The sequence below is a fragment of the Panthera uncia genome, chromosome B1, assembly GCF_023721935.1.
Source record: "Panthera uncia isolate 11264 chromosome B1, Puncia_PCG_1.0, whole genome shotgun sequence".
NCBI classification, from domain to species: Eukaryota; Metazoa; Chordata; class Mammalia; order Carnivora; family Felidae; genus Panthera; species Panthera uncia.
Genome location: NC_064811.1, coordinates 60721549 through 60744659, shown reverse-complemented (window position 1 = coordinate 60744659; position 23111 = coordinate 60721549). Strand labels below are relative to the sequence as shown.

The 23111-nt window shown below is 40.2% G+C and overlaps 1 protein-coding gene across 1 annotated transcript in view; it reads right to left on the bottom strand.

The window, feature by feature from the left end:
• LOC125922377 (PDZ and LIM domain protein 2-like) overlaps nt 1–22701 on the bottom strand; it is a 258336-nt gene extending 235635 nt beyond the window's left edge. Inside the window, exon 1 of the mRNA XM_049630034.1 lies at nt 22537–22701. Within this exon, the coding sequence (XP_049485991.1) occupies nt 22537–22701 (165 nt within the window). The remainder of the gene's footprint in view (nt 1–22536) is intronic.
• Nucleotides 22702–23111: the final 410 nt, after the last annotated feature.

Here is a 23111-nt window from a genome sequence, read left to right as displayed (position 1 = left end):
TTATATTAAGGACCTTACCCCTATTTATCATATCATTTTATTTTGTGGAGCTTTTACTACATATTTTCTTTTCTTTTCTTTTCTTTTCTTTTCTTTTCTTTTCTTTTTTTTTTTTACATAACCAAACCTATCACCCTTTTATTTCCCATAGAATTTTTGCTTTTGTTTATCATATTTTCCTTCCTCCAAATGACATAAATATTTCTCTACAATTTTAGTACTTTTATAGATTTAAAAAAATTTTTTTTAATGTTATTTATTTTTGAGAGAGACAGAGACAGAATGCTAGTGGGTAAGGGGCAGAGAGAGAGGGAGACACAGAATCTGAAGCAGGCTCCAGGCTCCAAGCTGTCAGCACAGAGCCTGACGTGGGGCTCGAACTCACGAGCTGTGAGATCATGACCTGGGCTGAAGTCAGATGCTCAACTGACTGAGCCACCCAGGTGCCCCATTTGTATAAATTATTTTAAGGTGTGACATAACAGAGGTCATATATGAAAAACTCGTGGCTAACATACATACTCAGTGGTGAAAGACTGAAAACCTTAACTCTAAGAATAGAAATAAGAGAAAGATGCTCACTTTCACCACTTCTGTTCAACATAATATTAGAAATTCTAGCCAGAGCAATTAAGCAAGAAAAGGAAATAAAAGGTCCAAACTGGAAAGGAAGAAGTAAAATTACCTCTATTCGCAGATGACTTAATCTTCTATATAGAACCACCCTCCACCACACTATACCACAAAATCTGTTAGAACTAATAAATGGATTCATCAGAGCTGCAGGATACAAAGTCAACATACAACAATTATTGTTTCTGTGCATTAACAATGAAGATTCTGAAAAAGGAAAATAAGAAAACAATTCCACTTACAAAAACATCAAAAGGAAACAGTACTTAGGAATAAAGTTAACCAAGGAGGCAAAAGACTGATAAAGTGAAAACTACAAAACATTGCTGAAAGATTAAAGAAGATACAAATAAATGGAAGGACACTTCATGTTCATGGAGTGGAAGACTTAAAACTGTTAAAATGTCAATACTATCCAAAGCTATCTACAAATTCAGTACAATCCCTATCAAAATTCCGATGACATTTGTTGCAGAGATAGAAAACCCTAAAATCCATATGGAATCTTAAAGGATCCCAAATAGCCTAAAAAAGTTTTTTTTAATTTTTTTTAATGTTTATTTATTTTTGAGAGAGAGAGAGAGACCAAGCATTGAGTGTGGAAGGAACAGAGAAAAAGGGAGACATAGAATTCAAAGCAGGCTCCAGGCTCTGAGCTGTCAGCACAGAGTCTGACACAGGGCTCAAACTCACGAACTGCAGGATCATGACCTGACCCAAAGTTGGATGCTCAACCGACTGAGCCACCCAGGCACCCTGCCAAAAAAGCCTTTAAAAAGAAGGACAAAACTGTAGATCTCATACTTCTTGATTCCAAAACGTATGGGGTTGAACTAGCATACAGACAGACATAGACCAATGGAATAGAATATGAAACTCAGTAATAAGCTCTCACATATATGGACAAGTGATTTTCCACAAGAGTGCCAATATTGAATTCAATATTGAAAAGACAGTCTTTTTAATATATAGTGTCAGGAAAACTAGATATCTACATGCAAAAGAATGAGGTTTGACCCTTACTTTATACTATATACAGAAGTTAACTCAAAATGGATAAAAGACCTAGAGGTAAAAGCTAAAACTATGAAACTCTTAAAAGAAGATATTACGAAAAAGCTTCATGACATTTAATTTCAGTAATGATTTCTTAGATGTGATACCAGAAGCACAGGCAACAAAAAAAAAAATAGTGGGCTTCATCATAATTAAAAACTTTTTTTTTAATGTTTATTTATTATTGAGAGACAGAGAGAGAGACAGAGCATGAGCATGGGAGGGGCAGAGACAGGAGGAGACACAGAATCCAAAGCAGCCTCCAGGCCCTGAACTGTCAGCACAGAGCTGGACATGGGGCTCGAACTCACAAACTGTGAGATCATGACCTGAGCCTAAGTCGGACGCCCAACCGACTGAGCCATCCAGGCGCCCCACGTAATTAAACTTTTGTGCGTCACAGGACACTATCAACAGAGTAAAAAGGCAACCCATAGAATGAGAGAAAAAAATTCAAAACATATCTGATAAGGCATTAATATACAGAATATATATCTAAAAACTACAACACAACAGCAACAACAAATAATCTGAATAAAAATTGGGCAAAGACTTAAATAGACGTTGCTCTAAAGATGATATACAGATGGCCAATAAACACATGAAAAGATACTCAACATCACTAATCATTAAGGAAAAGCAATCAAAACCACAATGAGATCCCACTTCACACTAGGTAGGAGGGCTATTATTTCAAAAGAAAGAGGAGGAGGAGGAGGAGGAGGAGGAGGAGGAGGAGGAGGAGGAAGAGGACAAGTCTTGGCAAGGATGTGGAGAAATTGGAACTCTTTGAACATTACTGCTGGGAATGTAAAATGGTGCAGCTGCTGTGGAAAAGAGTTTCTTAAAAACTAAACAATTCCACTTCTAGGTATATATTTTTAAAAAATGAAAGAAGGTATAGTGAACTAAATATTTGTGTCCTCCCCACGAAACACATAAGAATGGCTGTATTTGGACTAAGGAAGTAATTAAGACTCAATTAGATCATGGGTGGGGTGACCTTGTCTGATAGATGTAGTGTTCTTATAAGAGGAGGCATAAGAGAGCTCCCCTCAAACCCTACCCTACCCCATCTCTGCCTGTAAGCCAAGAAGAGAGCTTTCACCAGAAACCAAGTTGGCCAAAAACTTGACCTTGAACTTCTAGCCTCCAAGAACTGTGACGAAATAGGAGTTCCTGGGTGGCTCAGGTTAAGCATCTGACTTCGTCTCAGGTGATGAGCTTATGGTTCACGAGTTTGAGCCCACATCAGGCTCTGTGCTCACAGTTCAGAGCCTGGAGTCTGCTTCAGATTCTGTGTCTCCCTCTCTCTCTGCCCCTATCCCGCTCATACTCTGTCTCTCTCTCAAAAATAAATAAAAAATTAGAGAAAAAAAAAAAAGAACTGTGAGAAAATAAAGTTATGTTGTTTAAGGTACCCAGTAGTTTGTTATGGCAATACGAATAGACTAAGAAGGTATTTGAATAACATTTATATACCTACGTTTATAGCAACATTATTCACAATAGCCAAATGGTAGAAACAATTCATATGTCTATCAATGAATTAGTGGAAAGACAAAATACAATGAAATACATTCAGCCTTTAAAAATAAGGAAGTCTGACTCATGCTACATCATGGATGGATCCTGAAAACATTATGCTAAGTGAAATAAGCCAGTCACAGAAAGACAACTATTGATTCCACTTACATAAAGTACCTAGAATAGTCAAATTTATAGAGACAGAAAGTAGATTTGGGAGGAGAGGGGCCAGGGATTTGGAAGAGAGGATAGGGGGAGTTGCTTAATGGGTACAGAGTTTCAGTTTGGGAAGATGAAGAATTCTGGAGATGGAGGGTGATGATGGTTATACAATAATGTGACACTAAAATATACTCATAAAAATGGTTAAAATGGTAAATTTAATGTTATGTATATTTTACCATAATCAAAACATTTTGAAAAGTGTGTTTGCTGGAAGAATTCAAACAATAGAGAAATACTAGACAGTGGACCCATTTTTAAATTTTTTGTTTTGTTCCATAATGCTGCTGGCCAATTTGTTCCTGCCTTACACGTTAAGGTATCAGAAAGTGTAATTTATATGAAGTAAAAGGTACAGATCTTCAGGGTACAATTCACTGAGTTTTAACAAGCATACATCTAGAAAGCCCACACCGCTATTAAGACATAAGACATTTCCAGGGTGCCTGGGGGGCTCAGTTGATTAAGTATCCGACTTGATTTTGGCTTGGGTCATGATCTCTTAGTTGGTGAAATGGAGCCTCACGTTGGGCTCTACAATGACAGTGTGGAGATTCTCTCTCTCCCTCTCTCTCTGCCCCTCACCTGCTCATCCTCTCTCTCTCTCTCTCTCTCAAAATAAATAAATAAACATTAAAAGCATATATACAAAACATTTCCTTCACCCAGAGAGATGCCTTGTGCCTCAGTCAGTTCCCAAACCCATCTACCACAGAGGCAACCTCTGTTCTGATTTCTTTCACCACTGATTAGATTTTCTAGTTCTAAAAATTCACACGAATGGAATAATTCAGTATGTACTCTATTGTGTCCTGCCTTCTATCACTCAGCACAATATTTTGGCAGTTCATCCATTTTGTTGCATATAGTTTATTCCTTTTTATGGTTGAGCAGTATTCCATTGTGTGAACATACCACAATTCCTTCAACCGTTTCTCATTGTCAGACATTTAGATTGTTTCTAGTTTGGAGCTATTATCAATACAACTGCTACAAACATTCCCATACAAGTCTTTTTGTGACAATGTATTTCCATGTCCCTTGGAGAACCATACTTGTAAATGACCATAGCTTTATAATAAATATTAATATTTGCTAGAGAAACTCTTCACTCTTTCTTTTCTTTCTTTCTTTCTTTCTTTCTTTCTTTCTTTCTTTCTTTCTTTCTTTCTCTTTTTCTTTCTTTTGAGAGACAGAGAGAGAGAGAGAGCATAATCAGTAGAGGGACAGAGAGAGACAATCAAGCAGCCTCCATGCTCAACATAGAGCCCAACATGGGGCTTGATCTCACAACCTTGAGATTGTGACCTGAGCCAAAATCAAGAGTTGGACCCTTAACTAAATGAGACACCCAGGCACCTCTTCCCTCATTCTTTTTGTATTTTCTCCAAAAAAAAATGGCTATTTTTTATGTTACTCTGCCAAAACATGTCTTTGGAAATTTTTGGATTTTGATAGATTAATTTGAGAAGAACTAGGTCTTGATAATAGTTAATTTTCCCATCCTAAAATATGTCGTATTTTTCCATTTGGTCATGTCTTTTTTCATGTCCCTCAATAAAGCTTTTAGTTTTTGTCAAAACGTACTGAATATTTATAGCTAAGTTAATTCCTAGGTAGTTTTTATCTCTGATCACTATTAAAATTGGTCCCCCTCCCCCATTATTTTTTCTTATTATTATTGCTTTTCCATAGGGGAGATCCTGGCTTTTTAAGAATTATCTTATATCCAATTGCCTTACTGAATTATTTTTCTAGTTATTCTACTATAAACTTTTTTTTTTTTAAGAATTCTTCAAAGATTTAGAATTTCTGGTCGTGAAACTGCTGCTACATTGCAAAGCAAACATTCACAGGCTTAGTACTGTGAACTATTTTAAATATTTACTTTGCAGAGGATTTTTTTCCCAGAAGAAAATGGCAAAAAATTGTGGTTTTCTAAAGCCTCACGAGATTGCTCTCCAGTCTTTCTTTCATTATCACACTTCCTCCTAATCAGTGATTTTCTCTGCCAACAGCCTCCACCACCATTTCTTTTCTTCTGCGTCAGTCACAAACTTTGGAGAAATCAAAAACAAACCATCAACAGGGAAATGTGATTTATAACATTCAAGAACACGCTTCTGAATTAAGTCTAGTGCATGTAAGAGCTAGAAACTCTAGCAGGAAAAGATAGATGATTATTGATCAGTTCACTGCAAAACAGATACCTATCATCCCTTTCCATGAAGAGGAAGCCACGACACTTTAGCAATTGTACATGGAAACATTCACTGTAGATCCCTTGGAGCTGATAAAGTTTTGAGCAGCAGGTGCTAGAGTGGAGGATGGCAGGGGACTCTGTAGACTTTTGAGAGACTCTTCCTTCCCCCACCACCACCTCTTCTCCCACATGTCAAGTGTCCCCATTAGAAGTCAGAGAGGACAGCCAAGTCAGACAGCACGGGTCGGAAGAGCAACGCGGCATCATCAATGACCAAGAAGCCCCTGCTCTTAGGTGACGCATGCCCCCCACAGCTTTGCAAAGTGTAAGATGGCCCTTGTGAGATGCTTCTTTGTCTTCTTTATAATCTAACTAGGTTAGCAGCTTATTCACCTTTATGAACCCTAATGTGGTAAGATTTCACTATACGTCCATAGTCTCAGTGAATAAGAATTTCTCAAGCTTGAGTTGCCAGCACCCCTCACTCCTCTTCTGCAACACAACAAGTTTTTGTTACAACGTTAAAGGCCTTTGTGACCTCAAACTCCACGAACGAAATTCTATCCTTAGTAATTTAGCAAAAATTTTCATATTTTACATTATTTTACTTTCCCAGGGCACTGCACTTTAATTCCTCCAAAGACACACAGTACACAAAACACGGGCAGATTTGAACATAGAGATTTAAAATCCCAATATCTGGGGTGCCTGGGTGGCTCAGTCGGTTAAGCGTCCAACTTCAGCTCAGGTCCTGATCTCAGGGTTTGTGAGTTCGAGCCCCACATCAGACTCTGTGCTGACAGCTCAGAGCCTGGAGCCTGTTTAGGATTCTGTGTCTCCCTCTCTCTCTGTCCCTCCCCTGCCCATGCTCTGTCTCTCTCTGTCTCTCCTTCAAAAATAAATACACATTAAAAAAATTTTTTTTTAAATCCTGGTATCTGACAATGAGAAAGGCATTCTTCAATTCTTCCTTCAGAGAAAATCCTAGAATGTACTGCCTCGGTCTTCTGAATGTGGCCTATTCTTTGTCATTCCCTAAATTGACTCATGAACAACTTTTTAGATTGTCCTGTTCCTTTAAGTAATTAGGACTCTGCTATACACTTTTTAGGCCTTCATTTTGGTCATCTTCCTCTACTACTTTAAATTTCAGTTAATTCAGTCAATACTGAAGACTTGACATGGTGAGTGATAATCTACTTTATGATTCTTACTTTCTATCTTTCTCTTTTATGTTCCTTCTCATTTTTATTACCAGGAGAAAAATGGCTTTTTCCTTACAATTCAGTGATTTTTTAATAAAGAGTTATGCAATCATCACTGTCATCTACTCTCAGAATATTTCCATGACTTCAGAAAGAAACTTTGTACCCATTTATAGTCACTCTGTATTCCCATCTCTAGCCTCACACAACCATTCGTTTACTCTCTATATATTTGCCTTCTTTGAATATCTCATATAAATGAAATTGCATAATATGGGTATTTTTTTAGTGTATCTGGCTTCTTTAACTGAGCATAATATTTTTTAAAAATTTTTTAATGTGTATTTACTTTTGAGAGAGAGAGAGACAGACAGAGCATGAGCAGGGGAGGGGCAAATCTGAAGCAGGCTCCAGGTTCCCAGCTATCAGCACAGAGCCCGATGCGGGGCCCGAACCCACAAACCGTGAGATTGTGACCCGAGCCAAAGTTGGACCCTTAACCGACTGAGCCACCCAGGTGCCCCCTGAGCAAAACAGTTTTGAGGTTAATCAATGTTGTAACATCTATCAGTATTCAGTTCCTTTTTCTCACAAAGAGTATTCCATTATATAGCTATATCATATTTTGTTTATCCAGTTGATGGATATTTGGATTTTTTCCACTTTGTGACTATTGTAAACAATGTGGCCGTGAACATTTGAGAATGTTTTTACAGACGTGTTTTCCTTTCTCCCGAGCGTCTACTTGGAGGTCTAATTGTTGGGTGAAAGATAACTCTTGCGTTTAACATTTCCAAAAACTGCCATATGTTTTTCCAAAGTGCCTGCACCACTGTACATTCTCAGCAACGGATCGAAAGGTGTATTTTAACCTCCGAGAAATGACAGCATGAATAGGACAAGCCAAGGAATTTTGACCAAGAAGGATTTTTCCCCTGCTTCAGAGATGGGAAGATGGGAGGTCGTTTTCCTCTGCACCACTTTCTGAATCTCTTTGCTATCTCGCAGGCTCCCTGCAGTCAGGGCACTCACCAGTGTGTTCTGCCATCAACACCATGAAGTTAAAATGAACGCTGACTTGCCAAGACCTCCCTCGTGGTGATGAAAGGCCCCTCCCTGTGCCCACATCCACACAAACACAATTTTTAAAAATGCTTGTGAATTCCTGCGCGTACAGAGAGGCAAATACCTTCCTCACTCGCTCTTTTTTCACTGGAATATAACTCTATTGCTCTATTATTTAGAGTTCAGTCTGCTGTAACGATGCCTGAACTGAAAAAAGGAACAATGCCTTTTGCACCGTGATATTCAAATATTAATTTAGGAAGGAGGGGACTGCAAGCATAGCTGGCTTCTCTTGAACTGCCAATTTCGTGTAGCTGACAACGTGAATTGTCCTGCATAAAATCTGTTCATTATTCCATCCATTCAGGATCGCCCTGGGGTTTAAGGCAGACTAATGGCTGTCACATGAAGCTACTGCTCGTCAGTCTTCAGTGAACTCAAGCAAAAAACAAGGGAACTGGCAAAGGACAACATAGTGAGTCAAAGAATATTCATATTGAGGGGAAACAGCTTCAAAAGAAGCTTCTTGTATTGAATCTGGCAGGGATACAAGTTACTTGAAAACACTACATTTTAGTGCTGGAAAGTTATTGTGTTATTTTGAGGTTGGGACGGATTCAAAATTACGTTCTATTTTATTGCTTGCTAGGTACCAAACTTCATACCACTGCCATGTTATAACGTCAAATATGCTGGACTAAAAACTGGTATGGCGCCCACTTTCTTTTTGTGCTATGTTTATAGTAGGAATTGAGGAAGCATAGAAGCAACATAGGTAAAATTCTAGAGAAGAAACTATGTTCAGAGAGCCCCCCAAAGATTCAGATATTTTCTCTGTCTACTCTGCTCAGGGGAGCACATTTTCCTTAACCACTAACCTATAAAGCCCATAAAATAGAGCAATCTGCAGAACAAAAAAGACACTGGATTGTCCTCTCAGGAGGGAGGAGAAATTTTCATGGTGCTTGATTGATACAGAAAAAAAGAAGTGGTGATAAAAACAGTGTGACTCATCAACCCATTCAGTGGGGAAAGAAAAAGTCAGTCCTGTGAAGGGGCAGAAGATGAGGGAGATAGTTACAAAATATTCTATCCAAGAATGGATTTCTCTTCGTCTTAGCACCCAAGAAAACACAGCTCTCAGATACCATGGGAGTCCTCTGACTTGAAGTCCACGGCTCCAGAGACTTTGGAAACAAATCTACATTAGGCTTTAGGATCTGGCTTTTCCTTAGGAAGCATTCCCTAAAGGGTGGTCATCTTGGTTTGCTTTTCCCCAGAAGCAGACTCTGACACAAGAGTTCAAATGCAAGTGCTAGTTTATCTGGAAAGTGAAGAAAACTGAGAGGGAAGTGGATGGGGGAGGCAGGAAAAGGAAGGTAGTCTATACAGATGCATTATGAAGCCACCTACAATCGTGAGTCAGTGGAGCTCAATTCTGCCAGGGAAACTCTAGGAGCTGGTGGAAAACACTCACCTCAGAGTTATCCATCCCATGGATGAGAGAGCTGGGCTGTTGGTCAACTCAACTCACTCAGTCCCAGGCTGAGGGCTGCTCCCAGAGTCCTTAAGCAGGTGGCAAAGGGGAGGCAAAATAAAGTCCTTAAGCCAAGAAATTGCGGGTGCTGACAGATGGAAGTCAAGCCAACATACACAGAAGTGAAAGGTGAGGGAACATGGTGTGGCAGTGACTGGATCAGCTTCAAGCGGTAGAAAATGAAACCGAGAACACAGGCCCTTTGGGTGCAGGGACCTTGTTTGCTGTTGTTTCCCCAGTGCTGTCATATTTTTAGGCATTCAGTAAACACCGAATATGTTAGTGAACGCATGAAATAGCTTTAAATTCTGGCTCCATCATTTATGAAGAATCTCTTTTTTCATATGTAAAATCAAATCTCATTCTACAAAATAATAAATAACCTAACATAGGATCTGATCCACAGCAGGAACTGAGTAAATATAAATATTGTTACTACGTATCCGTTTCCTTCTTTCTACCTTGCAGTCCTGCCCGCTTTATTTTGCCTTCTTTTATGAAGAGAAAAGGTGACTGCAATACCTCCGAGGGCCTAGGTTCAGAATTTGCCCTACACCTGGGCACACTGGAAGGGTCCACACCACAGTGTCTTCATAAAGGTCAAATTCGTCGGCTTATATGTGTATGGAAAGCTGTGATAGCAATTCTCTCAAGACACTGCCAGCAACTTTATTTAGTTGTAAATGTTGCGTCAAGAGCACCAATGGGCAACCATGAAAGCCATCCTGAAGAACAAGACTAATTCTTTTATTTTCCTGCCGCTTATACTTAGGTCAATGGCTGCCTTGTTTTCGATCTTCTGCTCAAAGGTGAAAATTTGAAAAACAACCACCCGCCCCCCCCAAAAATCAAGGAATACGAGGAAAACGTCACGTATTTTCTGCAAACTCATTCCTCAAAATTTACTCACTCTCCTATTTCTTTAACATCTTATCTCAACACCCAATATGTGTATTTATTTCTGGAACCCAGCCAGATCCTGCGTCTGAATTCCAGCAGCTCACTTCCCAGTTTCCCTGAGGACAAGATCTAAAAAATGTGAGCTTCTCAGCTATTCAAGATGATAAAACACACAAGACGATAAAAGCTTAAATTATGCCTATACAACTTCCTCCATTAAAAGTTACAACTTTTCAAAACAAAGGAGTAAGACGATGAGTTCTAGAAGTTTAATATTTCTTCCTACCTTCCAGCAAATGTGTGGTTTAGGATATAATTTGATACTCAAAGTGTGAGACACTTTAGTCCAACCAACCTGAAGAATGCTTGTTCCATTTAAATTGCCTGTGTTTTAATTTCAATTTCATGTCATAGTTCTCTTTCATTTTCAGATCTTTAGAACTCTAGGATCTGTCTAAACTGTTTCCAGGAGCCAAGAATGGGTTAGGGAGGAGGCAGGTTGAGCTAGGACCCTACTAGGCAGCAATGGCTTTGAGCAATTGTGTGTGGAGGTCCCAGGATTATGCCAAGTAAACATACTGTTAGGAGAGCCAGAAAGTCTGCCTTTCAGGAAGGGTGGGTACTAATGGGACTAATGGGAGCCGGCAGGTTAGCCATGGAGACAGTCAGCTAAGTAGTAGACTCAGCCGGAAGAGCAGTGGAGATTATGGAGTGATGTACAAATACACAGTAGTTTATTTATGTTATAAGGTAAGCCAGAGTTAGAAAGGGACAAACAAAATAAAGGTTGGTACAATGGACACTCCTCCGTGAAACACTGTTGTGGTGCTGATCTCTTCACCATGTTGGAATGCACGAACTTGAAGTACCCCGGAAAATCAGTCTCTATCAGTATGAACCTCAAGCCTGATCCCCTGTACTAACTGCCCCTGTTAGCTTTAGACTGCTTAATATTTATTTAGTCAGTTAGTGTTTCTCCTTGGGTAACTGGCCTGATTTGAGAGTTAAGGTTTTATTTCTCGTGGCCTATCCAGGTGATGGAATGTATCCAATCCAAGAGATAAGCCCTCGGGTTTAGGCTGGTGGGGAGTAGGAGTTTAAGTCAACTGAGAAGACAGGACATGATAGAGAAACAAAGGTACTGTTGATGACTATATGTTAAGATGAAACTCAACAAAATCCCAGTTGAAAAACAACAATCAGAGGGGTGCCTGGGTGGCTCAGTAGGTTAAGCGTCCGACTTCGACTCAGTTGTCTCACAGTTCATGGGTTCGAGCCCCATGTCAGGCTCCGTGCTGACAGCTCAGAGCCTGGAGCCTGCTTCAGATTCTGTGTCTCCCTGTCTCTCTACCCCTCCCCCACTAGCATTCTGTCTCTCTGTCTGTCTGTCTGTCTCTCTCTCTCAAAAATAAATGAACATTTAAAAAAATTTTAAGACAAACAGCAATCAGAGAGGAGAACTGAGACCAAGACTAGAACCTTGCAGAAGTGAAAGGCAGGAAGCAGGGTCTGGGAAGATGTGGGAGTCCAATTTAATTCCTGAGGCTGACATGTCAGGTATGTTCCTCATGTCATAGTACAAGCTATCTTCAAGATGCCTGGCTTTTTCCCACTGTTCATACATCCCACTCTTTCTACCAGTTTATCATGACTTGGGATGAATAGATGGAAGCATTCTTTGGAACGCCAAAATGACAATGGAGCTTTTACTTTCAAAGGTATTTTTCAGGCTTACAGTTTAAACAGTCAGGTTAGCACCTAGTTTTATGATCTTAATTAAGCCAGCCTCCAGTTTATCTATAAAATGGAAATAGTAACAGGACCTCTACCTCACAGAGTTTTGTGAAACTTATGTGAGATAGCATGCCTGTTATAGAGCAGGAAGGACCTCAGCAAAGTTAGTCATTACTATGGCAAAAGCAACCCCAGTAGACCTTGTTGCCTTGAAGTGATAAATAACCCAAGAGGTGAACAGTTACGAGACAGAGAAAGATAACCTTCTCTCAACTAATCAAAAGAAGAATATTTACCATTTATTTGTATATCACTCCATAAATTATAATAAATTTTGATAGTTGTCTTTTGGAAGGCCCTACCCTGTTGTAGACCCAAGAAGTGCCTTAGAAATTCATAGGAGGGAGAAAAGAGAAGGTGACTTTAAGAACCAGCACTAAAAATCTCCCAGAGTTTAAATACACACCATTAGTCTGGCTCACCATAAGTACAGAAAGACTCGTGATGTGATGTATCCTCACATCTGTACTGAAACCCAGTCCAGCATCCTTCCCACAACCTATAGGATCTGTTATGATCTGACCCCTGACTTTCCATTTTCATATCATACCTCTCTCTCTCTTGCTTACTTCTATAGACTGATTATGTGCCCCCCACCCTGTATGGGGTTAGGGGGGGGCACATAATTTTAAATATTGGTTGTTTTACGATCATTGTTGTAAAAGTGTCTTAGAATGTCTCGAGCATTCGTGGGGTGCCTGGGTGGCTCAGTCGGTTTAAGCGTCTGACTTCGGCTCAGGTCATGATCTCACAGTCTGTGGGTTCAAGCCCCGCATCGGGCTCTGTGCTGACAGCTCAGAGCCTGGAGCCTGCTTCTGATCCTGTGTCTCCCTCTCTCTCCCCTGCTCTCACTTGCTCTCACTCTGTCTCTCAAAAATAAATAAATGTAAAAAAAAAAAAAAAGATTAGAATATCTTGAGCATTGCTTCGTCTAATTTCCCCAGTGAGACTGCAGGTCCTCTGGCGGCCTGCCTGTATGTGGCTGAGAGCACTCTGAGAGGAACATTGACAGGTATCAGGCTCCAGGCAACATTCAATTCATATGTTGAAACCTATTCCCCCAAGGTGATAATATTTGGAGTTTGCGAACTTTGGAGGTGATTAAGTCATGAGGGTGGAGCCTTCATGAGTGAGAGTCTTGCCCTTATAAGAGATTTCAGAAAGCTCCCTCACCCTTCTGCCATCTAAGGACACAGTGAGAAGACAGGCATCCATGGACCCTCGCAAGATACCAAATCTTTAGGCACCTTGATCTTGGACTTTTCAGTCTCCCAAACTGCGAGAAATAAATTACTGTTGTTTTTAAAGCCCTCTGACTATGGTACTCTGTTACAGCAGTCTGAACAGAGTAAGACACTTACTACAATCCAGTAACACTGACTTTATTTTTGTTTTGAACATTCCAAGACTCTCCTGCCTAGCCGCACTTATAAAGCTCTTTGCAAGTCTGATTTCATGTTTCCCATCTATCAGGTCTTAGCTCAGATGTGATCTTACCAGAAAACTCTTCTCTGGTCACCTATTTAAAGTGAGCCCTGCTTCTCATACCTCTACCCCACAAACACTACCATTCTGGGACCCATCATATTGTTTGTGTTTTAATGACACTTACCAACCCTGGAATTATCATGGACAAACATATCTATTGCCACTCTCTTTCTACTGGAATATAAGCTCCATGAGAGCCGAGAATTATCTGTTCAGTATTTCAGTGGGAGATAGCAAGTGCTGCTGTGATACAGAAATCAGTCAGATGTCATCGTTGTTATGTGGGTTGCTAACTTCTGTTTGATACCTACTATTCTCCCACCAGTCCATATCATCGTATCGTAACTAAACTCTGGATTGTGTTTTGTCTTTTCCAAACACTGTGTTGTTGTTTTTTTTAACCTAATCCATTGGGTACTTATAACAACTCCATTAGTTAGGATATTTCACTTTTAAAGATGAGGAAACTGAGGTCCAAGAAAGCTAAGTTACTCCCATGGTCACATAGCCAATGGAGACTATGGTAGAAATGAAACAGACATTTTTACTCCAAGCCCTACATAGTCTGTAATGTGTCTTGTGCTACACTGGACAGCGTTGCCTGAAATGGGGGGCGAAAAAGATAACTAAATCATAACCCCAAATCAATACAAACATACCAAAGAGCATTTAAAAATAAAGACTTTAGATAAATCTCATAAATCTCTAAGATAAAATGCAGTTCAAAATGAAGAAGGATATAATGAATAGATGTGTGGATGGCTGAGGAATGAAAAAATGCACTTGACGTAAGAGCAAATTCAGGCTCAGATGCCCAGGACAGAACGTTCTGCACATCAGTCTGCCAAGTTAGACAAGCCTCCTCTGAAGGCAGGAAAGAATTGTCCCTCCCATTCAGTGGATCGAGATACACAAGTTATCTTTTGTGGGGAAAGTCATTAGAAGATTGGGGGGAAACAGTACTTTGGGCAGAGAAACTTGGCCTTGCTTCATTTCATTGAGAAGGGGCTGGGATGTCAGAGCATGAGAGATGGATGGACCAGGGAGAACACCAACTCTGCAGTTCTTTGGATCAAGATGTTCACTGCTTGGAAGTACATCAAAGGGAGAGATGTGGAAAAATCGGTCTATGGGTTAGTTAAGACCCAGACTATTCTTTGGGGTTTTGTTTTTTTCAAAGATGAATAGAAAGTCTCTCATTATGTGTCTCCAGTCACATTGTGGGTTCATTAAAATGAGACAAATATTTCTTAAGTTGTGTTCCCTGCATAGAAAGCAATGCCTTGAGAACCTATTAGCTTTTAAAGAAAGCAGAATTCTTGCTAATATCCATTTGGCATACCACCTCAGCATGCTACTTGAATAAAGGTTATTTCCAGCAACATTGATGGGATCACAAGCATAGTTTGTGACAAAAAAGGACATAACACTTTAAGCAATTCCTAAATTAGGTAATTTCTAAAAAATTCAATAAAACCATGAATTTCTTTTTTCCAATCTAATTCAACTCAACTAACATTTGCCAGACATTAAGTGTAGGCATCATTAAATGAAGACTCAAGCTCAGCCTACTTGCCTTATTTTTCAAGAGGTTTTTCTAGGACCTTGTATGCACATCTTTCTAACAAAGATTTTTAAAGAAGATCCTCTTTAATATTCATTTATCTTCCTCTTCATCCATTAATATATTTTCATTTTCATCATTGATATGCATAATTTGAGCACTGTGGATAACAGAAAGAAAAGAAAGAAGGAAGAGAAGAGGAAGGGAGGAAGAGAAGGAGGGGGAAACATCTTTAGCTTCTAGAAGTTAATAGTCTAACAGGAGCTAGGATTCATTGGAAAGTACAAATGGCACAACCAGAAACCACGTATTCCCTCACTAGCGAGCTTTACACACACACACACACACACACACACACACACACACAGGTTTTTTTTTTTTGCTAAGGCAGTAACCATCTTGGCAAATAAATGAACTTTGCTGAGTCTCAGTTTTCTATGTAATGAGGAAGTTGGATTAAATGATTGCTTAGATTCTTTATAGCTCTAAGATCCTATCAATCATTTCACATTCATTAAACGTTTGTTGTATGTGAAATGGGAAATATTTTGCTAGGAAAAACAGGATACACAGCATGAGTAAACCTCATTTGGCTTTAAAGAGATTATAATATATTGGCAAGAAGCCAAATGCAAACAACTACCTGTATCTGAAGATAATGTGAATAGAGGTGTTGGAAAGATGAGAGGAAGGAGGAATTCATACAAATGCAGGACAGGGGTGGATTTGAGGGAACAAACAAATTGTTTAAGGACAGCAGAGAGAAGAGGCTGCCCTAGCAGAAAGGCAAAGGATCTTAAAGGCAAAAGCAAGAACAGTAAGGAAAGAAACTCAGAAAGAACTGGCTGTGTTAAAAGGTTGATAGCAAGCTGACCTAGCTCGGTACTTGGAAGGAAATCAAAGAGATGACTTTGGGGTGAACTAAATCAACCAGCCCAAGGACTTGGGGGACTGCCTAGACATCTACTTCAAATTGAACTCAGGGGCCATGGCTGAAAAACTAGTAAAACTGTTTTAGTGGGAAGAGATGGGCCAAGAGATAGTATGGTTGATGCTGGTGTGTTGAAACTGAGGGGCACTAAGGAAGCCAGAAGGTTGGAAAATACTGAATCTAGATAGATTGATAGAGAAAATCCAGAAATGAGGAAATCTCAACATGATCATCCAATTTAATTATGTTTCAAATGAGTAATTTCCTAACCATGGACTATTGGTATTTCCAAGTTTCCTCGCAGTGCAGTAAAGCAGTTCATTTCACTTTAAAATGGCAGGTTGATTGGGATGCTTTGGATAATTCTCTCCAGAGGAGGAATAGTAAAGAGGGCTTAGGGATTAGATCAAATCTCTAAGGCTAGAAGAACCCAGTGAGAGACTCCATTAAAAAATCTGAGTAGTGTTAGCCAACAGGAAGCTTGGGGAACCAGGTTCAAGGATGTCTCTGACTTCACATAAAAAACATGCCCACCTATAGAGAAAGAATGGGAAGTTGGGAATACGATAGTGTCCATGAGCTGAGCCTTGGTAGACAAGGCCTAGAGGAAGGCCGTGTTTTAGATTGAGAGCAAGAAGATGATGGTGTTATAAGCAGAAGGGGTTTCAGAGAAGGTGAGGGTGTAGAAGATGGAACCACAGGATTTTTTTAAGTTTATTTATTTATTTTGGGGGGGGGAGCATGAGTGGGGTAGGGGCACAGAAGAGGGAGAAAGAGAATCCCAAGCAGGCTTCATGCTGCCTGTGCAGAGCCCAACACGGGGCTCAATCCCATGAACTGGGAGATCATGACATGAGCCAAAACCAAGAGTCAGATGCTTAACCGACTGAGCCACCCAAGCATCCTGGAACCACAGGATTTATACACAAAGAGAGTCCAGCTAAAGCAAATTCATTGCCCAGGCGAGCAGGAATCAGGAATATATGTTCTGAATGTTGACAACATAAGAGACATAAGAGGCCTGGAACAACGTCGTATTCAGAAGGCCATGTTTGAAGAGCACTAAAAGGTGCCTCTCTAGGTGAAGACACCACAAATATACTTGCCAAGAACTCTTAAGCGGCCCCTCCTTCTATAGGTGTAGAACTGCTTTAAAAGCGTTGCTTAAGCAGCAGTCACCTATTTTATGGTACTTACAGGCTAAGGTTTTTTTGGGGGAAAAAAACTGTTTTCCTCTAACAAATTTTATTTTTAAATGTTTGTTTGTTTGTTTGTTTTGAGAGGGGGGGACACAAGTGAACCCGGGGGCAGGGGAGAAAGAGAAATAAAGGAGGGGGAGAGGGGGAGAGGGGGAGAGGGGGAGAAGGGAGAGAGAAGTGGGACTCACCTGAAGCGGGGGCTCGAGCTCACCCGATGTGGGACTTGAACTCACGAACCATGAGATCATGACCTGAGCGGAAGTCAGATGCTTCACGACTTAGCCACCCCGGTGCCCACCTCTAATAAATTTTAAACCATACATAACAAAAGATGAATCCCATATTTTACCCAAATAATGGCTCCAGAATCTAGACAGAGCCAAATACTTGGTAGGCAATGGTGACTAAATGGCCCAGCGTTCAGTGCATTAGACTCTGGGGAACCAGAACGCCTGGATTCAAATTCCAATTCTATGACTGACTAGCTGTGAGAGCTGCAGAAAGTGACTCAAATACCATGTCTCGGTTTGTCGTGTATAAATTTGCATAATCTATCACCTTCCTCATGGTGCTGTCGAAATTAAATGAGTTCACATGTGTGGATGTCTTGGCATAGAGCCTGGCATGTAGTAAGCACTCAGTAAGTGTCATCAGTTGTTGTTGCTGTTTATTGTTGTTACACTTGTTATTTGATTTCTGAGCCCTCGAGCAGGTGCACCCCACCGCAGGTGGGACTGCTCTTTTCAGCCACAATGCAGAGTGAGTCATAATAAAATCATGCTGCCAACTTCCTGATCTATTGAATTACCTGAGCTTCCACATACAATCACTACTAAAAGAAAGTTGCCCTTTCTTTTTGAAGTTCACAGATTACAGAGGCTCTTTCCTCAACCCCGCCTTTCCTTTTCAAGGACAGTAAATCTCAAAGAAAAAGATTTGAAAATGATTTCTTTTATCGCCACCCTTTTTGTAGTTCCTTTTCCCCATTCATTCGCCTGTCTCATTTGTACCTAAAGAAAAATAATTCTTCATTCATTATATTGTTATCCATACCTGGCAGCTTATAATTGCTTTTGTATAAGTGTACGTGCCTTTTGCATGTATGATTCAAGGTGTACGATCCTTTCCCCTTCCCCTATCATGGGGGTCACCTGACCTTGAGGGAATAGTGGACATCTGGATGCCAATGTATGAGCTGGTGTGCGTTTTTTTTTTTTACCATTCTAGAAAGAAGATATGGGATATGCACGATCAGCCACTAAATTTCACTTTAGTCTCAACTCTGGTACAGTCTTAACTTATATGGCCTTTCATCAATGCTCAAATGCTCACATGACAGGCAAAATAAAATCCTCTTCCTGCAAAGACATCCACATTCCAATCCCTGGAAACTGTGAATACATTAGATTATATGGCTAAGGGGAATGAAGTTTGCAGATGGAATGAAGGTTGTTACTCAGCTGACCTTAGGGAGATTATCTTAGTGGGCCCAATGTACTCTCAAGGGCCTTTCAAATTGGAAGAGGGGCACCTGGATGGCTCAGTTGGCTAAGTATGCGATTCTTGATATCAGCTCAAGTCTTGATCTCAGGGTGGTGAGTTCAAGTCCCACACTGGGCTCCATGTTGTACACAGAACCTACTTATAGAAAACAATAAAACAAAACATAAAATAACATAGGAAAAGGGAGGCAGAAGTTAGAGATCAGAGTAACGCAATGTGGGAGGGACTTAGCCTGCTATTACGGGCTTTGCAAATGGAGGAAGGGGACTGGGCACCAGGGAATGTGGGTGGCCTCTAGAAGCTAGAAAGGGCAAGGAAATAGATTCTCTCCTAGAGCCCTGGTCCCACAGCCTAATTAACACCCAGTGCTAGACCTGTGCCAGAGACCTGTGCTAACTTCTGACCTATAGAACTATAAGATGGTATCTCTGTGTTGGTTTAAGCCGCTAAGATTGTGGTAGTTTTTACAGCAGCAATGGGAAACCAATACAGGCTCCATCTTGGAGATCTGGCAGGCATCCTCATTTCATGGAACTCTACCTCCCCGCCTCCCCCTGCCTACTGCTCTGTTTCATCTTTGCTTATAATGCCGTAGCAGTTACTGAGCACACTCTCTGTGCCAGGTACTCTGGCAGATCCTGGAAATGCAAGATGAATAAGACATAGCCCACATCCTTTCATTTACTCAACAAATATTTGTGTACCCGGGCTACCCACATTAGATGTGGCAGGAATGAAAACAGTCCCTGCCCTAAAGAAGCTCTCACACTTCTGAGAAGACAATCAACATAACTAAAAAAATTGTGATTTCATATACTAAGTGCATGTTCTAAGAGTATAGAAGAGAGACCACCACCTAACTCAGCTTGATGAAATCAAGAACACTTCAGAGAGAGGAAGAAATGGAGCTTGAATGAATCAGTTCGCCAAAGAGACAAGAGCTTCGAAGAAATGTGACCCTTGAAATGTGGCTAGTGCAGATGAGGAACAGAATTTTAAATTTTATTTCATTTTACTTTTAATTGAAACGGAAGTAGCTGTATGTGGCTGTGGCTACCATACTGGACAGAGCATTTTGCACCAGATTATACCCTTGAAAGGAAAGAGATTACCCTCTCCGTCTCCTTTTGCCACTTCTTTTTTATTTAAAAAAATTTTTTTTAAGTTTACTTATTTTTGAGAGAGAGAAAGATACAGAGCACAAGTGTGAGAGGGGCAGAGAGAAAGGGAGACACGGAATCTGAAGCAGCTTCCAGGCTCTGAGTTGTTAGCACAGGGCCCAACGCAGGGCTCAAACCCATGAACCATGAGATCATGACCTGATCTGAAGTCGGACACTTAACCGACTGAGCCACCCAGGCGCCTGTCTTTTTTCCACTTCTTAATGACTGGAAAGCAGATGTTGTGGCAAGTCACCTGGGACCCTGCAGATAGGACATCACCTCAAGGATGGAAGTAAGTGAAGTAGGAGGAACGTGGGTCTGTGACATCATGCAACCATCTTTCAGTTTGGCTTATGCTCAGATTGTTAGGTGAGAGCGACAGAAACTCCTATGTCATTTAAGCTATTGTTATTTTGGATCTTTGCACAGCAGCCAAATCTGTATCCTAGTACAAATGCCCCTAGAATAATAAAAAGCAATAGCCATGGTCTTTGCTGAGTTTTTGAGCTCCTTTGTGTACCCCGCACTATGCTAATTGCTCTAGATGCATGGTCTCTGGGAGCCTGGCTGGCTCAGTTGGTAGAGACCACGACTCTTGATCTCAGGGTTGTGGGTTTGAGACCCACATTGGGTGTAGAGATTACTTGAAAATAAAATCATAAATGAATAGTCTCATCTAATCTTCATACATTCCAATAAGGGAGATAATAGTACACCCCCATTCTGCAGATTAAATGGAGCCTCAGAGGAGTGGCTCATTAGTGGTAGCATTAGGTTGTCCCACAGCAAACTGTATTCCAGTGTATGGATACATAATATCTCATCACATAAGGCAAGGGAAATTGGGTATACAACCAGAATTCTAAATGCAGCGTATGTATATTTCTGGCAGACATTCTCAGCTGTCTACCTAGCACTCATTTCCTCCTTCCTCTTGAAAAGAGAACCCCAACTTATTTAGATAGTGGACAGAGATTCCTTGACATCAGGAAAGGGAGGTTCTTATTAAAGAACCCAGGAAAGAAATCCTGACTGGTCTAAACCAGTCATGATAATCTCAGGCCCCTCGGCCAGTAATTGGTCTGAGCACAGGTCCTTGGCACAGTTCTGGTCAATGAGATGTAAGTTACTGGAGGGTGTCCCTTTGCAAACAACAAGCCAAAACCCTGCCCAGAATAAAGATGCAACACTGGAGGTGTGGCATCCATCATGTAACCATGAGGACAAAAGCCAAGATGATGGCGGAGTTGGAGAGATAACTGAAGTCCATGTAGACACGATTGAGCTGTGGCTCCTAGCAAGGACAGCCTACTTTCAGACTTCTTGCAATATGGGAAAAACACACAATTTACTACTTAGGCCACTGTAAATCAGGTGTCAGTTACTTAGAGCTGGATGCCCCCTAACTGATACACATATGCATACATATCTTTTGTTTTCTTAGAAAAGATAAAGAAAAGTCACAAACCTTGAGATGGTATCCTGCATAGTGTTGACTGCTGGAAACCTGGATCCCATTGGCTCATTCACAGTAAGAATCATTTCTGTCTCTCTCAAAACACATGCTTTTGGGTATATGAAAACTAACCTTAAATGGATAGCAAAGTTCAGGCGAAATGCCTATTGATCCCTTTCCGACCCTCAACCTAAAAACTTTTCCCCTCAATTGTAAATGTTTCTAAGTAATGCATAATGTGTGAAAAGCGTTTAGGTTCTATTGTTTTAGACTGTTAATATTCTGAAATATTAAAAGAAACTTCTGTTCTCTCTCGATCTATGTAGCTGATGAGAAAAGCAGACATATTACGCCTAACACATAAAAAGGATTAATTCAGTAGGAATACCTAATCATACCAAAGATAAATAAAGAAGTGAGGCATGTCATAGATGACTAAGGTTTAAAAACTGGTTTAAATAAATACATAGATAAATAAAAGAAGCAGAAATGGTGTTTTGTGTTTGATCTATACTGAAAGTTGATTTAATTCTCCTGAGTGTGCAAAAAGGAATAAATAATATGTATGTAATCAGTTATTCCAGAATTATAAACAAATTCTAAAGTATTCTGGAATGCTAGATATGTTCATGTGACGGAGAAAGAGCAGATATTTTTCTAGCCATAGGCTAAATAAAGCACACATTCATAAGCATATATCATGCCACCACCTTCTCCACGTTGTTAATCTTTAATCTGATTTATAACTGAAAAGATCATGTGGTAGCTGCTTTTACACTATTTCATTCACAAAAAGAGATTATCCATTGAGCAAGCACATTTTTCCCCCGGGATTTCGCAGACTAAATGAGCTAGACACATTTTTTTCTTTCAAACGCCAAGCGAATAAGATATATTTCCAGATATACTCTGAAAGGTAGGAAACAGCAAATTAAGCAACATTCAGGCAATCCTCCGCATGGTGGTGGCATTTCTGACAGACCTGACAGAAGTTTTAAGGTTGAAAAAGTCATATGAATAAAGACAATATTGTAATATTGTAATAGTGTAATATTACATTGTAATATTCTTTTTGTAAAAAGAAACATACCTTAGAGATGATTAATGGTTCTCCGTGCTCCAGGCCACCTTTCAAAGTAAAGCCCCAGGGAGCTCCTCCCTGCAGGAACGCTTCCAGATAAATGTACCTGCCCTTGGGGGTCCTGTTGGGGTTCAGTACGGCAGTAGTCTTATCCAGGTTCTCTGTGGCCTTCATCATGCCCAACACATGATCCCTGGAGTTAAATTTTAAATGCCTGAAGCAGATTCAGAGTAGTGTTTCTATTCACAACACCTCATCCCATCCTTCATGATACTCGCCGGCCAAAATAAAGAGGTTTTGAGAAACAAATTCTTTCAGATGTAAAATGTTCTTCTGAACTTAAGTCCAAGATGCTGAACCAGGAGGACTTTTCACTCCAACATTTCTGAATGTAAATTCTCCTCCTGGGATCCCGGGATCTCACTGAAGCCCCCCAGTGCTCTATATCTCCCCACTCTGTTCAAAAAACAAAAAAACAAAAAAACTTCTTTCTGTGTTACTCCCAAGACGGCTTTTATTTCGCATGCACACACCCCAAAACTTTTTCTGTACGTTTTCCAGAGAAAATTCAAAATCAAATTCTC